Source organism: Nesoenas mayeri (assembly GCF_963082525.1).
Source record: "Nesoenas mayeri genome assembly, chromosome: 3".
Lineage (NCBI taxonomy): Eukaryota > Metazoa > Chordata > Aves > Columbiformes > Columbidae > Nesoenas > Nesoenas mayeri.
The window spans coordinates 112,429,938-112,446,043 of NC_137544.1; the positions used below are offsets into that span (position 1 = coordinate 112,429,938).

The 16,106-nt window shown below is 42.7% G+C and overlaps 1 protein-coding gene across 1 annotated transcript in view; it reads right to left on the reverse strand.

Annotated features, from left to right (window-relative positions):
* Nucleotides 1–9,837: 9,837 nt before the first annotated feature.
* The window catches only part of SPRED2 (sprouty related EVH1 domain containing 2), a gene marked incomplete at its 5' end in the record, with an annotated part of 63,357 nt that continues 57,088 nt past the window's right edge, over nt 9,838–16,106 (reverse strand). The window contains 2 exons of the mRNA XM_080341155.1: nt 9,838–10,912; nt 11,269–11,418. Of these exons, the coding sequence (XP_080197281.1) occupies nt 10,262–10,912; nt 11,269–11,418 (801 nt within the window). The 3' untranslated portion in view covers nt 9,838–10,261. The remainder of the gene's footprint in view (nt 10,913–11,268; nt 11,419–16,106) is intronic.

Genomic DNA, 16,106 nt, shown 5'->3' on the forward strand with positions numbered 1-16,106 from the left:
TCTCAAATTATGATCCAAACATCAATCAATTAGTTTCTGCATCAGAACCAGTAAGTTTCTACTATTTGGCTGAATTGCCTACCTGGCCAGGCCTTGTTTTAAGCAAAGGTCTTTCACTTGTGTTGGTTGTGACTAAGACCAAACAGATGACCCTTAAATAGACTGTGATAGAAACTCAGGCTGCAGAAGCTTTCTGTTTTGCATAGAAGAGTTTTCCACCAAGAAATCAACAAAAAGAAACACATTGGTATTGTTCTATGGATTAGCCAGGCTCTTTGAAAAATAACTACCGATAATTAGTCTCCTAACTCTGTATTTTGGGGGTGATTATTTATTACTGAAGCCATTGGGAAGTTTGCCGCTGACCTCAGAGGGACCAATGTTTTACATCTACCCACCTAGGAAATCTTATGGGTTTCAGGAAAAAAAATGAAGCCATTCAACACCTCTCAGAGCAAAGCCACTTGTACTTCGGAGCCTAAATACGGACTTTACACCTTCATTTCAGACGCCCAGTTCATCCTCGTCTATATTCACAGCTACAGCACAGCCATCTTTGAAAGTATCTGAGTCCCAGAAAACAAATATTATAAATCCAGATCAATGTCAGCAATCTGACAAATAAACAAAACAATACATTTGCTGTCTTTTCACTACCTGCCTCATATCTTCTATTTTGTGTCTTTTGACACATGAGGCTTCAGAGAAACTGTACAACAATAAGAACACAATATCATCTCAACAATAAGCAAATTAAGGTTAAAGAATCCATAAAAAAGGGTTTAAGAACACGTGCCAGGAGAAGGATTTGGAGGAAGAGACACTGGCTTTTGCAAAACGGCTGCTATAGCGCTGCAGCTCCTGAGCATCATCACGTTTGCAGGGCTATCTGTATAAAAAATCTGCCTGGGAAAAAAACTCGAACTATAACTTCAGCACTGGAAAAATATCCAGAGAAAATAGTAAAAGGGTTGTGATGGTATTTCAGAGAAATCAAATACATTTTGAATAAAAATTTGTTATGCTTAATGAATAAACTCTGTGACATTCAATTAGATTTTTATTTTAGAGAGACACATAAACTTCCCTGTTTGAGGGGATAAATCAATGACAAATTGTTTCATGTTGGGAAGACATTTCCTCTGCTAGCAGATGATTCCAATACAGAGTTTCTTGTATTCTTTCCCTTTGAAGTATCTGGTACAGGCTGTGGTTAGAGACAGGATATCAGCCTGACGAACCCCAAAGACATTTTCTTGTAGCTCAAAGTTCAGATGGTCACAAACAGCAGTTGTTCTGGTTAGAAAAAAGTATCACGCATTTGCTTTTTCAAGAGCTCTCTGCTCAGCACCTGGATGTTCTGCTCTTCATGCCACATCTTTACAACCACTTCCTTCAGGAACTGGCCATAAAATGTTCTCTGATGGTGACAGCTCTTAAAACATTATGGATGTGAGTGGGTTTGAAAACATAGTCCTCTCGGAGGTGCTTCTCTGTTACAGGACCTTTTTCTCATAGGCACCCTTTCAGCCTTTTAATCTTTGATTGGAAATTCAACGTAATATTGGAAAGAATTACTGCCAGCTTGAAAACCTGCAAGCTGTCAAAAATGAGTCAAAGGTGGCTGAGAGATTGTCCCTGCCAGTTTGTCACTTCTTAAGTCAAAACTGCTTATGCCTTGTAGATGTATTTTTTTTCCTTTCCAAGCTGGTTTGTGGAGGTCCAAGTGAATAAAACAAGCTGGCAACTGGGCACAGAAAAAAGGTGACCAGCTAAGGTGCTAAGGTTAAAGCCAGTGATTCTGGGGTCCCACAAAGACCCTCCTCAGCTGTCAACAGGACGTTCTTGCTCCTCACTCACCTACTTGTAACTTTGCAAGAGCAGAAAGTGGCTCCCATTTCAAACACAGCCCTTTAAAGACAGAATTGGGGAGCACTGTGTAGGATAATAAATTCCTCTTAATGGACTTACACTGTCATTGTCCCTAGTGTCTTCCTTTGGAAAATAGGGGAAGGAGAAGACTGTGGAAAGCTTACCTCAGGGAGTTGCCAGAGAACGGGGTACTCTGGATGCCAGATCTTGAGATACTGGTATCCAAATCCTGTAGGTCCCAGGAGACAAACCGTGGCTTCACTTAAGTGCCATTGACTTAAGCAGAGTCAGGATTTCACCCCAGGGAACTGGGGAACGCAATCTCCTGGCATTGAATGGGCTATTCCTTTCCAGTCTTCTACCTGATGCTGGAAGGAGTTCATTCGATTGAAATCTGTTCACTGCATCTGTGACGGGTGCTAGAGTTTTGAAATGAAACGTGGTATTTCTTGTTACCTCTCTGCAAAGACAGGGCTGTGAGGACTCTGCTCACCCAGCAGCCTGCTCCAGGCTTGTGGCACTTCTGGCTACACGTGGAAGTACTAATACAAAAATGTCTCAGCCCTGCGGCAGACACCGTATTTAAACAGTGGTACTGGCATCATTGCAAACGCTGCCTTGCTCTGGCCGAACTGTTTGCACCAAACCCTTCTATTTCAGACAGATGAATGAATGCACAAACTTTCCTACTCACAGAGATGCCCAGGGTTTCCCCATGTGTCTCCCAAGTCCCAGCAAAGCAGATACTCCTCCGAGAAGAACACATGTCCCTGCTTCATCTTATTGCTATTTCTCTTTTGACTTTGGAAGCCTTGCCATTTCTGTGGCTGGCTCAACCACTTAAAGGGGTTCTGGGGTTTTCCCCGAGAAGAAGATGTTCACTGAGGTCTATTCACTAAATTAACAGAGAGATCGTGCAGCGATACCCAATACTTGGGGCTGCTGCACAGAAAACCCCATTCACTGTTGCCAAGCCACAAGGGTCAGCCACATAGCTGGAGTTTTACCTGTGTATTTATCTATTTAAAGGGTAACTATCACTTGGGTTTTTTGCTTATGTTAGTAATTTCAGATTTCTACTCCAAAAGGATACACACACACACACACACACACACACACACACGTGTATATACATTTCCTGCTTGGCAGCCTGACCTGCAGTGTTGGTCTGAATGCTCCTCTCAGAGGCACAAACCATCTGCCTTTCCCGGCAGGAACACGTGGAAACTGCTAAGGGTACCTCAGCTTGAGCATCAGGCCCCGTATCAATACATCACTGTGACCCTGGGAGCTTACTTTATTTTATTGCTCAAAAAAAATAAAAAGTACTGTATTTCTACTGATATTTCATATCCGGGATGAAACGTACGTCCTGCATCTGCATTTAGTCCTAGATTCTACTCTGTCCTGTTTAGCTGCTCAGAGTTTTCTGAAAAAAAAAATATCGGAGTTTGAATTTTACGATGTTCAGACTCATGAACAAAACCAGCAGAGTGCTGCTGCTTTTGGCCATGCACATCAAAATGCTCTCCGTTTTAAGTTGTGGCCAGCACTTTTGCAAAATGTGGTTGAAAGTTATACTTTCTAACCTGGCTTTTATCATTGTTCTCAGGAAGTTGTAAAGAGTAAGCACTTCTAAAGTGAAATCACTTGAGTTCCATAGTCCTGGAATCGGGCTTTTAAGGCTGGAAATGGCCCTCAAGGGCACAAGGACTTTAATGCTTCAAGTTTTAGAAGTGTCTGAGCTTTTAGTTTCTGAATCAGGTCAGAGCTAAACATAATCTGAATACCGGAAATCTCAGATTAGAAGACAGGGTACATCTGAGAATGTATCAGACTTGATACTTCACCATCAAGGATCTCATTGTTTGCACTGACAATCTCCCTGTCCCTGTTATTTTTTTATAAGATTGAAATCTCACATCAAGAGATTGAACAGTTAATAAGCTAACATTGGCACAACACTGAAACAGAGAAATTAAGAGCAAGAAAATCAGAAAAAAAGCTTGCTTGAAGCGGTAAGCCTGATACTAGTCCTGCCAGTTTCCTTAAAACAGGTGGGGGCCAATTCTGCAGCTCGTCATGACTTAACCTTAGAAAATGCAGGAAAAGAAATGTCAGTTTATATTACACTCTCTATATAATTAAGAATTCTAGAGAAGAATTAAGTTTTATGCTGTGTATGACTTGGTAATGTCTTAACCATCGCAAAGTATGCATTAATTCTAAGTCCCCTGTGCAATGATTCGTATTCTTAACATCAGTGACTCCTTAGGTCATTACATGAATATATTAAGTCTGGAAGTGACTTTGTACTTTCCTTGCCACCTCAGAGTACACATCAGTGCATGGAGCTGTGATTGCTCATGCAGAGAGATGGGCTGTGTTACAGTCCTTGGAAATCCTTCTCTTTACAGCCACCCAGTGCTGCCGTGAGATCGTGTCTCACACAACATTAGGCAGCAGGCTTGAAATCTAGCAGAAGCCAAACCAAAGTCTGTCAGCTCTTTCTAAATGAATTTACAAGTGGGGAATGAGGGAATGAGATGAATGGCATGGGGTGGTTGTGCATGAGTGCAGGGAAGCAACTAAAAATATTTGTAGAGATCTAAGTACACCACCTCAAAATACTTTCCACCATTTAAATATCTTGTCTCTGGGTGGAAGCCAAGCATTTTTCTATTTATTTCCATGTATGCCAACAAGATACTAAGGAATTTAATTGCCTAATTCAAAATGTTAAGAAAATACCAGAAGGCTCAACATCCTGGAAAAGGACAAGGTGTCAGGAGGATGTTAACTCATCCAGCATCGTGTGCTGAAGGAAGGGAAGCATTTCCGGTTGCTGGTTCTGCGAGCTCGTTCCCAAATGTTTTGTGAAAAAGGGCTGCACTTGGTCTGCATGAGAAGCCAAGCTCTGCCTGTGGAAAGAATTGGGAACACATGCAGTGATATCTCTTGTTTCCAAGTGACCTGACAGCTACTTCCAATTTGCATTTCTAAGTGGAATTAGCAGAAAAAAAAAAAAGGAGATTTACACATTCCTTGCTGACTGGGCCCTGTTGGTTTGGTTTGTGCTCCATGCAGCAAGGCTCCTGTAAAAGCCCAAACCTCCCACTTAATCTTCAGAGTGACAGGAGAGATGAGCTTTGCATGAAGATGATGGTGGACTTGTGCTTGGGATACTCCAGGCCAGACTGTGCCACAAATTCCCAATATGACATGACAAGTCATCTGAACTCTCTTGGCCTTATTCACTTTCGCAACAGGGATGTCACTCTTGCCTATTTAGACTGCAGCTCTCCGAGCAGAGAGAGAAGAACTTATAACTGAGCAATTAAAGGAGGCTGGGAGAACCCTCCTCATGCAAAAATTCTGCACCTGAAGGTGACGCTGGGCAGCTGCAGTCACTCCCAATAAATGTTTGGCTATTATTTTTGTGCCTTGCAGGAAAACAGAGCTGTTGTAGATGGAGGGACCCTTGCAGTTGTCCTCCATTCCCTTTGTAATTCCTGACTCCATACTGCTTTTATGAGGAGAGGCTTGTTCGAAGTATTTGCAGATTTCCTGAGTGAGCACAGCCAAGAAAACCCTCTCCTGGTTCTGCACTGTTCCTGCTGTCAGTGTGGGGAAAGGAGAACCTGGGAGAACAGTTCTGATCCACGCAATGGTAGAAGCACATTGGGTGTCGTCTCCTTGCTATGAAATGCTAAGGTGCGTTTGGCAACACCCAAAACTCAGCCCAGGTGAAAGAAAATTATTCTAAAATATAATTTGTAGCTAAATAGTATCGTTTTAAATCCAGGAAATAGTCAACCTTCTTTCATACAGTTGCAAGCTTGCATGTCTGTGATTGTCTCCTGCCAAAAGGCCAGTTGCCATCCCAGATGAACAGCAGGAGCCTTGGAGCCCTGTGTTGATCAGGCTGCAGAAACCCGGTCGCCTTTCATAGTGCCCTGTATCTTGGCGGTGCTCGCATTTTCCATGGATCCAGGGTCCAAACGTACCACTTATAGGTTCAGTTTAGAAATCTCTGGGAATCAACAACCTCTTTGATTCACAGACAAAAGCAAGAGCACATTGCAGGGGCTGCCAGAAGATACATGGCTTAGCCAGGCCTTCTGGGGGACAAGTTGAATCCAAGGGGCCAGGCCTGAAGTCACCATAATTAGTCAAGAGAGTATGATGAACCGTAAGCAAGAGGCTGTCAGAGTCACTTTGCCCTTGGCTTTGCCACGGATGGAGCCAACACCAACATACTGACAGCTTTTGTGTGCAGAGTCCTCCAGAATGCAACACCTGACCATAGCGCATGTGTTTCTTGGGAGGTCTGCAAAGTCTTTTTAGATTTATAGCTAATATACACTTGTTTAATAAATATACACAGAAATCTACATTTATGAGCATATAATATTTCTAGAAATACATGAATGCAAATATAAACCAATAAAAAGCAAACGTGAAGTCAGGATCTCAACAGAGGTGTCACAAATTCAACCATGGAGGTTATTTGTGCAACTGGCACATCACTCCATGTGCTGAGGGGTGAACATAACACAAGGCACCACCACTGCGGAGAGAAAACCCTTCATCTGAGGACATGTATAGTTTGGTGTATATGTTCTTTGCATCCCCTCTTACATGGTGCTCGAGGAAGCTTCATTATTCAGCAGTGAAAAAAGCAGCAGCACATAGAATAAAAGGAGCAATGGCCAGGTTGTGTTATTGCCTTGGTCATATGCATTACCACTTACCTACAGAAAAATTAAATCTGGGCTTCTCAGAAGTGCACGGTGGTGGCCTGACTAGCTCCCAACTGGAATTAAACGTAAAAATTCAGATGTACTCACCGTTTTTCCTGCAGTTTCCCCAGTCGGTTTGGCACAGCCAGATGTCCGTTTTAACAGGGTTAATTCCTCTTCCATCTTCAATGTTAAACCTCTCTGAGCGGGGATGGCAGTGCCAGCTGCTCTGGGTGTCCCTCCTTGGCCACACTGGTGTCTGGTCAGCCCCACAAGTTCCCACCGCACACCCTCAAAAAGCAAGGCGGCCCTCGCTCAGCAGCCATGTCTGCTGGCCTTTCCCTCCGCTGTCCTCTTTTCCTTTGGGGTTGCTCTGCTTGGGCGAAACTAAACAAAATAAAAACGTGCCTTTGCTGTATTTAGCCCAGCCCAAAGCAGCCCGTGGAACGAGGGCCCAGGGACAAGAGAAAGCAGAGCGGGAGGGGAATCTCGGCCGCTGTCATGGCCGCCGAGGCCTCCTGGGGCACGGCACTGGGCCGTCCTACCCCAAAATGTGCAAAATACCTGAAAAACACCTAAAAATACACCTGCTCCCATGCTCCCTGCTGCAATGGCCTGAGGCTAGCAGCATTTGCCACTGAAAAACATAAAATAGATCAATTTTTTTCCTCAGAAACCCTGAGGTCTTGAGGTGGTGGCTCCTGTAATGGCCCCATGTTTCCCCACACAGTTTCAGCTTCCCCTCATTTTCCAGCCAGCCGAATAACAATAAACGGTGTCATTTTGATATGATGTATTTATATTTACATGGTACATTTTAAAGCAATAGCTACACTGATCATACATATTAGAAACAATAAAAAAAGAAGTTAAGAACTAAAATGTACATCATACACTTGTATATATATATTTTTTTTTTTTTTACACAGAGGTAAAAAGGCTTATAAAAATCAATACAACAGGGTTTTAACTTTTAGTATATAGATACAATAATGATGAGGCTTCAGGCACTTTAATTTGTTAACGTGAGCAATAGCTTGGAAAAAAAACCAACCCAACCAAACAAAAAAACTTTCCAGAACAGAGAAAAAAAAAAAATAATTTGGTTAATGTTTTGTTACCAGAGATACAAAAATAAAATCTGAATAATTTCTCTCAAATGATCGATGTCAGTATTGCAAAGCTGACTGGGAGAATGCTACACACTGTTCAGCAGCAGTGTGGAAATTAAGGAGAAATATTTACAAAAAACCCACCTATTTCTATCATTGTGCCCTTACACCACTGCCTTCACAAACCAAATGACACACGCAGCAAAATCTACAAGTATTACAAAAACCCAAGAGAAGAGGGAGGAAGGGGAGGAAATAAAAAATAACAAAAAAAAGAGGGATTTAAAACCAAAACAAAACCAACAAAAACCCAACAACTTTCATTTGCAGACATACAGAAAGGCTTGGAGTATGTCTATTTTACTTAAATAAATAGGGGCACTTCAAGACCGGACAAAAAGCTGTAAGATCTTTTTGTAGTGTTGTGCTTTATAGAGAGAAGATCTTACAGATGTTTGTTTACATGAAACAACTTTGAGAACAGAAATTAAAGGAAAAGGTTGTTCCATTGATTTTTTTTTTTGAGGCTGGCTTGATGTTTACTAGACACCATTGAGAGATTTGTCAACTGCTATTAGGCACAAAATATCTATATTTCATTCAGCAAACCCAGACATCACCCAGAGTGTAATACTCCATCCCTTTTCCATTATCATTCTTCTTTTTTTTCCCACAACCAAAAAATCCCCAGCAACTGCTACGAATTAAGCCTACCAAACTCTATAGTGTATAAGCACATTGCATACTTAATTCATGGTTGACTAAAAAGCTGTGATTAACTCTCAGAGGAAGTGTTGGGACATTCCACCAAGAAAGAATGGCAAGCGTTCCTTTTACATTTATTTGGCAAATTAATTAAAAAAAAAGAAAAAAAATTCCTCTTTTAAGACTGATGTCAATGTGCAATAGAGGGAGGGAAAGGACATGCGCCCACTGGCAATTTACTGCAGAAAGAAATTATGGCAGGAACAGCAGTGCCAGCTTTGACAAGCCAATCCCTAGCTGCCTCAAAGTATTCAGATTGTACTATGCTAGTTAGAATTCACTGCGCTAAATAATTTTTTTTAATAAAAATTATTTGGCTATTCCTTGTAATATATTAGAAAAATACTCTTTTTCCAAGCTAATTACAAGCCTTGTACACAAGACAACATGACATTAAAAAAAAAAAAAGAAATTAAAGTAATCTTATCCTGCTGTATGCACCTTATACATCCACTTGACAAATCTGGGTGGTGAACTGGGGAGGGAAAAGCCAGGGAGATGCTTCGGTCTGGCTCCTGCGAAGACTCACATGCTTAATCCTACACACAGACTCACAGAAATGCCGGTTGCACGCACAATACGTCAAGACGTATGTAAGCATCTGGAGGACTAGGACCGCAGGTCAGGAAATGGAAGTGGTGGTCAACATCCTGGCTCTTGATTTTAAATATCTGTTTAGATTGCTAAATGTAGTTTCTACCGTGGACGCATATGTTCTCATGCTCATGTATTGTACAGAAAACAAACAAACAAACACGATTTTCCATATAACCCACCACTTAATGCAGCATTTCCCCAGAATTGCCATAATAGTGCTTTTGACATTGCATTGTTAGTAATTCTTTGCATAACAACAATTTTCCTCATCTAGAACCTTAGTGTTTTATTCACAGATCATTACATGGCTGGCTAATGAAGTTCCCTTTCTTTGGGGTAGTACTCTGAAAACACAGTTTTATTTTTCCAATGTTATTTAGGGAAAAAAGAAAACCCTAAAATTGAAGTTTCCCTTTCCAGTAGTGGTCTGAAATGATTACAGGTAAAGAGAACTACCAGATTCTCAATGGTTATGTGACGATGATAACTGAGCCTTGCTTTCTGTTCACAGAGATTTGCGAACAGAGAAATAATTTGTTTGCTGAAGGAAATGACGACGGACTCTAGAAGAGAAACTGCAGCTTAGATGGCTATTTTGGCTTTGGAAAACAGAACAAAAAAACCAAAGAAAACCAGCGACAGAAATACTGTGTTGTGGTACAAGTTTGTTACTAGCACACCTTCTATACACACACAATAACTTGACGGCAAGTTAAAATACCTTCCAAGTGAGATTTCATTCACTACACCACCCCATTTCTAGAAATGCCAAAGCTTGCTGACGTGCTGATGGTACCACACAAGCCGAGGCAAGACGGACACAACCTGGAGATGTTCTACAATCCACCACCATTTGAAGCAGTTCTTTTCTCAAACTCATTTTAACTGAAAAAAAAAAAAAACAAAACCAACCCAAAACATGTACAAGACAGTCTGTTTTGATTACAGATTAATAATACAAAAGTCTATGCTGTAGGTTAGTTAGTTAGAACACTTGATGAGCAAATCAATGCAGAGTGAGGCCCAGATGACCACATGTGAAGTGATCCGAACTGGCGGTTTCTGGATGCTGCTGGGCACAGTGGCTGCATCAAAACGAGTGATCTCAATGCTCCAAAACCAACGTGTTCCTTGAACTACAGGAAAAACATAACACTTTGAATGCATCTGTAGTCATCCAGCAGCTTTGTGTTTTCCACCACAGCACCTGCACATGACCCCACAGTGGTAACAAGCCCGAAGCGGCAAGTAACAGCACATACATGGAGCAATGAAAGACAAGGCAATAAGAGCCATCCACCGGAGGCAAAACATTTCATCACTGGTGTCGCACGAGCAAGGATCTGTATAGTCTCCTTCTGGATCGGACATACAGTGATAGAGCATAGTGTCTGCGCACCACATACAGCTCACTCGATGGATGCAAGTCTTGACGCGGTCTGGAGCATCCTGGCATTGACCCCGTTTGTTCTCCTCATGGTTGAACATGTCCCTGCAGTACACGCACCGTGACCTCTCACCATCTTCCTTCCGCCTGGGCTTGAATTTGACAGGTTGAGTCTTTATCACAGCACCCTTGATATCTTCACCCAGGTCAAAGTCCGAGTTGTCTACGTAAGGATAAGTGTATTCGTGTTTTGAGGCCTCACTTTTGGCAAAACGTACGTAGGAGTCCATGTCATCAGGATCAAAGTTCTTTCCTCTTGCTGGGGCATGGCGATAGTCCTCGTATCCAGTCATCCAAATCTTTTCCCGAGGATTGATGCGCACTATCTCCTCATCATCGTCTGGAAAGTTGACGTGCCGGTAGGATCGTGCTACTGACTGTAGAAGCAGGGACAGAGATGGGAGAGTGAGAGAAGATAAATAAGCTCACTTCACTATCAGTAATCACTGTCTCCTTGCTTAGTGACCCACCACAGAGTTTCAGCCTTTGGCTCAGGAACTGTCACAGACCTACAAGGGTCTGTGTGCAGATGGTACAACATAATCACAGTTTTAAATCAACTTTTTTGTTTTCTTTGTTATAACTGGAAGCCATTTAAAGCTAACCGAAGGGGAAAGGAGGGGAAAAAGAAGAGTGGAACAAGTCTTTCAGGGGTGTGGGGAGAAAACCAAACATCAGTCTCAGCTACAGCAGACAAAGCCCTTCAGGTGGCAACACTGAGAAGAAACCTTACTTGTTCTAGATGGTAGTGGTCAGAGCTATAATGGTCGTGAAGGTGTCCACGAGTGCAAATTCTTCGATGTTCGCAGGATGTAGGAGAAGCCAGAGTTCGCATAGGCTGTTCCCTTTTTTGAGAGGAGTTAGAGGAGCTATCTGTAGCATTCTGGTTTAAATGGAAAGCAGGGAAAAACATCGTCATACATTCAGCTGTTACCGCGCACGGTATTAAAAGAGATGTTTTAACATTCATTGACTTTGCGCACACCTGCAATATTGGCAACACCTTACAGCAGGCAGTTTCATAAAGTTTCACATAAAACACTTGAAAGAGGCAAATCTGTTGCCAGGCCATAAATGCTGTCACCACACACATGGAAAAATAACATGCCACAGCCGACGCATGACATGTTCACCAGCACCACTCGTATTTGCTTGGCATGTTATTTGTTATACTGGGCATTGCAGGATGATGAACATTCACACTAGAAGCTACCTCTGAAGAGCAAAGGTAAACTCCATGAAATGAAGCAATTGTGTAAGTCCTGCGGGCAGACTCAGCATCTGTGTGCCCAGGCTGTACCGTGCTAGTTACACAGGCTACAAAAATACTGGCAATTTTGTTAACCTGCAGGCATTGCATTAAGCCAAAAACTCCTTTACACATCCTTCTCCAAACACTCACCAAATTCCAGTTCATCACAGGCTACTTGAATAATCAGTTTTCCTTTAAAGACCTCAGGGTTTTTTTTCTTGCTTTGTCACTGATCTCTAATGTACAATGAATGCTACCTGTGCTTTTATACATTCCTGGCTCACAGTGAGCACTTCTTATAAGTTAATTAGTTACATGAATTACACAGCAATGATCACGAAAGGGTGAAATATCACGCAATAACATGCTGTCGCCAATACCTGCAGCTTCTTAATGTACTTATTTCTCCTCCTGGAGAAACACACAGTGGGGTACCAGTCTTAGCCATCCTCTCTCCACAACCCTTCCTTGGTTAAAATAGTCTCCATACAATATTGGTGCTTTGAGGAAGAAAAATCTCCATTTCCCTCCAACTAACAACCCACGCTACAGCTATGCTGAGTCCAAGGGAGAGGCTTCCATTTGCCACAACAGTCAGCTGGAGACACAACCTCAAGAGGGGAGAAAGGTTATATCAGCAGAGGAAGCAGACTGGTTTTACCTGAAAAACCTTCTCTCCTTGTCAAGAATGCACTCTATAAATATTATTTTCCAATGACTCGTACCAGATGCATCTCTTACTCCAAGAATGTTCACTGTGGATATTTGTTTATGCTGAAAACAACACTCTGCAAGCCTGCCCAAAGGCGAGCACACCTTAAAGCATTAGAACACAAAAGAGATGTTGATCCTTAAGTGTAGCACTCAAAGGCACTGAACTCCCAACTTACTTTGTAGAAAGCAAACACACAGATCCCGTTTGCAGTGTGATGTAAAGCCAGGCTGGGTTATCTGAGAGCTACAACAGGCAGGATGAGTTTTGAATGGCTGACCCACCCATTAGGAACAGACTTTTAATGCCTTTCTTTTTTTGTGCGTGTGTTTGGTTTTTCTATTAACAAGCACCTAGAAGCAGAACAACTCTTAAGATAGTTAACAACACCTCTAAAATGTAACTTCAGTGATATTCAGGCTCTTTTTAACAAGTGGTTTGATCAGCCCAGTCTTAATAACTTATTAGACAAAAGCAGCTCAAATCTGGGGTTTAAATCCTTCAGAGCTAATTCTTGTGCCTCTAACTTCAGGTCCCACAATATCTAGCACATTTTGGGTACATTACAAAAGAAAATTAACAGCTTCTACAAGCAAGTAATTAATAATAACATTAAGCTTCCCACCTATTTGGAAAACCCGAGAAGAGCCGGATGTAGTTACAACAGCCACCTCGTACAAGCACCTTTTTGCAGCACTGTAGGCAGCGCAGACCCAGATGCCGAGCTGTAATTTAAGCTTCTCAGAACAACAACAGAAAGGCACACACCCCATAGTCTGGGCAGCCTTAGTCTCTAGCATGCTCTCAAAGTTAAACTTTGACTGGCATGAACCAAAAAGGAGGCAGGGCCTTAACACGGTGCTCTGCCACCCAGCAGAACCCTTCGCCTTTACTGGAACTGCGGCCGAGCCCTGCTGGGACAAGCCTTTCATGGACACGCTCCAAAAACATCGTGGGTGCTCATGGTCAAAATAGCGAAGCCTGGGAAAATCACCAAATTGGTAGAGGTTGCACATACCAGCCTATTACCCCCTCACCCTCTTAGATGAAAATAAAAATCCCAAACTGGATATAAGAGCTAGATAATCTCAGCGGGGCAGCGGGGAGCTATAACTAGCCCTCCATGCAGTGAGTGCGTTGTTTGCTGCCTCTCAGGGAGGCAGGGTTTCTGCAAGAGGCAATTGGAAAAGAGGCTGTAGGGATTTTTATCTTGCCTGATTCTTATCTACCCATGCCTTCCTCCACACCTTACCCTCCTTCAGACCTGGCAGGGCAACCGAGCCTCTCCTCCACATGTGTTGACATGGCTACAAAACCTGTTTGCAGCATACCACAGAGGCTGTGGCTCTGGCCTCCGCTTTCACCTTATTAAAAGTTGCTGCATTTCCACGTTCAATGTCCTCAGATTAGAGGGGCAGCGTGCCAAAACAAACACTTACTCTAAAGCGCCCAGAAAGGGAGAACGTGAGCCATCCCAGACCAGGTCTCTGCTTGCTCGTCCGTAAAAATGTTCACGCTGTCTCCTGGTTGGTGATGCTAAAGGCAACTAGTTGACAAATGCAGTGTCCGCAGGGCTACCTTGCTGACCATCAGCTGGGATAAGCACCCTTGCTTTCCAACAAGGTCCCCCATCAAAACTTCAAACTTCTCTAAGAGAAGAGAGAAGGCTCTCGACACACAAGAATTAATGAAGACTTGGGGGAAAAAAAGGTAGATAATATCATGGCCCCAAGCAGAAGGTCACCAGTGAATCCCACAGGCTCCTACACCTGCACTGGTGAGCATACTCATCAATGATCTGAAGAGAGAGGTAAACAAAACGACACAGTTTTCAGATGAAACTTAAGTTATTCAAGATAGTAAAAATGAAAACTGCCCCTGCAAATGTGCTTAAGAACGTCATAATGCTAAGAGGCTGGATGCTAAACAAATAAAACAACCCCTAAAGTACAAAGTGATCAATACACCTTGATCTGCCATGTACAATGATGCACTCTGAGCCAGCTATCGCTGCTCAGGAAAGAGGTCTTGGGGTTAAAACAGACAGACCTGTGACACTGTCAGCTTGGTGGCTCAGTTCCACCCTGTGTCAACAAGGGTATTTCCACCCAGCTCACACAGGACAATGGAGAATATGGGATGGTTTCTCAACAACACTTAACTAAATTGCCTGGGTGTCTCCAGCCTGGAAAAGAGACAATGGAAAGGATCATGAAAATGAGAAGAAGTCAGAAGACCCATGGGAATGTGAGTAGGAAAAGATGATTAGTCTTCTGGTGTCCTTCAGAAGAGAAGATGGTGAGGTTTTCACTGCAACAGGCTCAGATAAGGTTTAAAGAGAAGGAGGTACTTCTGACAAGGCCCATAGTTAAAAAGTAGTTTGAGAAGCCATATGGAAACCCTCAGAACACACTAAGTGACTAAGGATCAAAGGCATGATGATGCTCGGGCCTTCGACAGCATACTGTTCCCTCAGTACCACTCCATTGGGACTGAACCTGGACTTGGTGACTGGCACAAATCAGGCACGTTCTCAAAGAAAAGGCACTCTCATCTTCAGCCAAGTGCCACCGTGAACAAATGATGGCAAGACTTTGTCAGTGATGGAAGCGGGGAACAACTTCCATCACCGACAACATGACTGGGTCTTCGCTAGGATTTTCTACCACCAGCACAGCAGTGAAAATTTTGGGGAGGCTGGTGGAGCAGAGACATGAGAGGTTTGTTACAGGTCACCCAAACGCTACACACTTGCCTAAAGGAATACATCTACAAAGGACGTGGCCTCCAGAGCCATACTACTTCACCAATGGAAAAACATGTCCCAAACCATTGACACACCAGTCTGCCAGAGAAACGCTGTCTTCCTCTAGAGCCTGTTGAAACCAATCCAGTTCCAGTATTTGTTTTTGAGGGGAAACTACTGAAAACATGCCTAGTAACCACATAAGAGAAATGAACCCAAAACTGAAGTTGTTGGAACAGGGAGTCCGGTAAGAAACTCCGTTTCAACACGCCCGCAACGCTCAATTGGAGATATTTGTGCTGCACGTACTAGAGCTTTGCGACTGCTATGGCCGTCATGAAGTCTTGTGGTTTCACTGCTCGGATAACAAAATCATTAATCATGAACCATAATAGTAATTTTATGAAACCCATGCTACACATTTCCTTTTGCAAGCGAGCTGTACACATCTGAGCGAGCACATGTACCGCATGTTTGATATGGCTGCTTCGAGAAATAACACCAGGCTTGTACATGCAAATGATTGCACTGTGATCATTTAAACATTTTTATTAAAATAAAAGTGCCCCCCAGTTTCCCTCTCAGTCTTTCAGAAGCGACTCGTTAAATTAAAAACCTCTAGTCATTAATAAAGAAGATCATGTTAATCATTTACTACTGTTTACTTCTCACTGAAATGGATTTGTTACACAAGAACGGCTGGCTAATCCAGTGCCGAAGCAATATTCTGAGATAAGCATCTATCATAAAAATGAATGAGAAAAAGAAGTCTTCTCCTGCCCCTGAAAATGGTCTGATCACCTCGTCTTTAATGGCTTTACAGAATAGTTTCACCCTGTGCGATGCAACATTCAAGGGTAA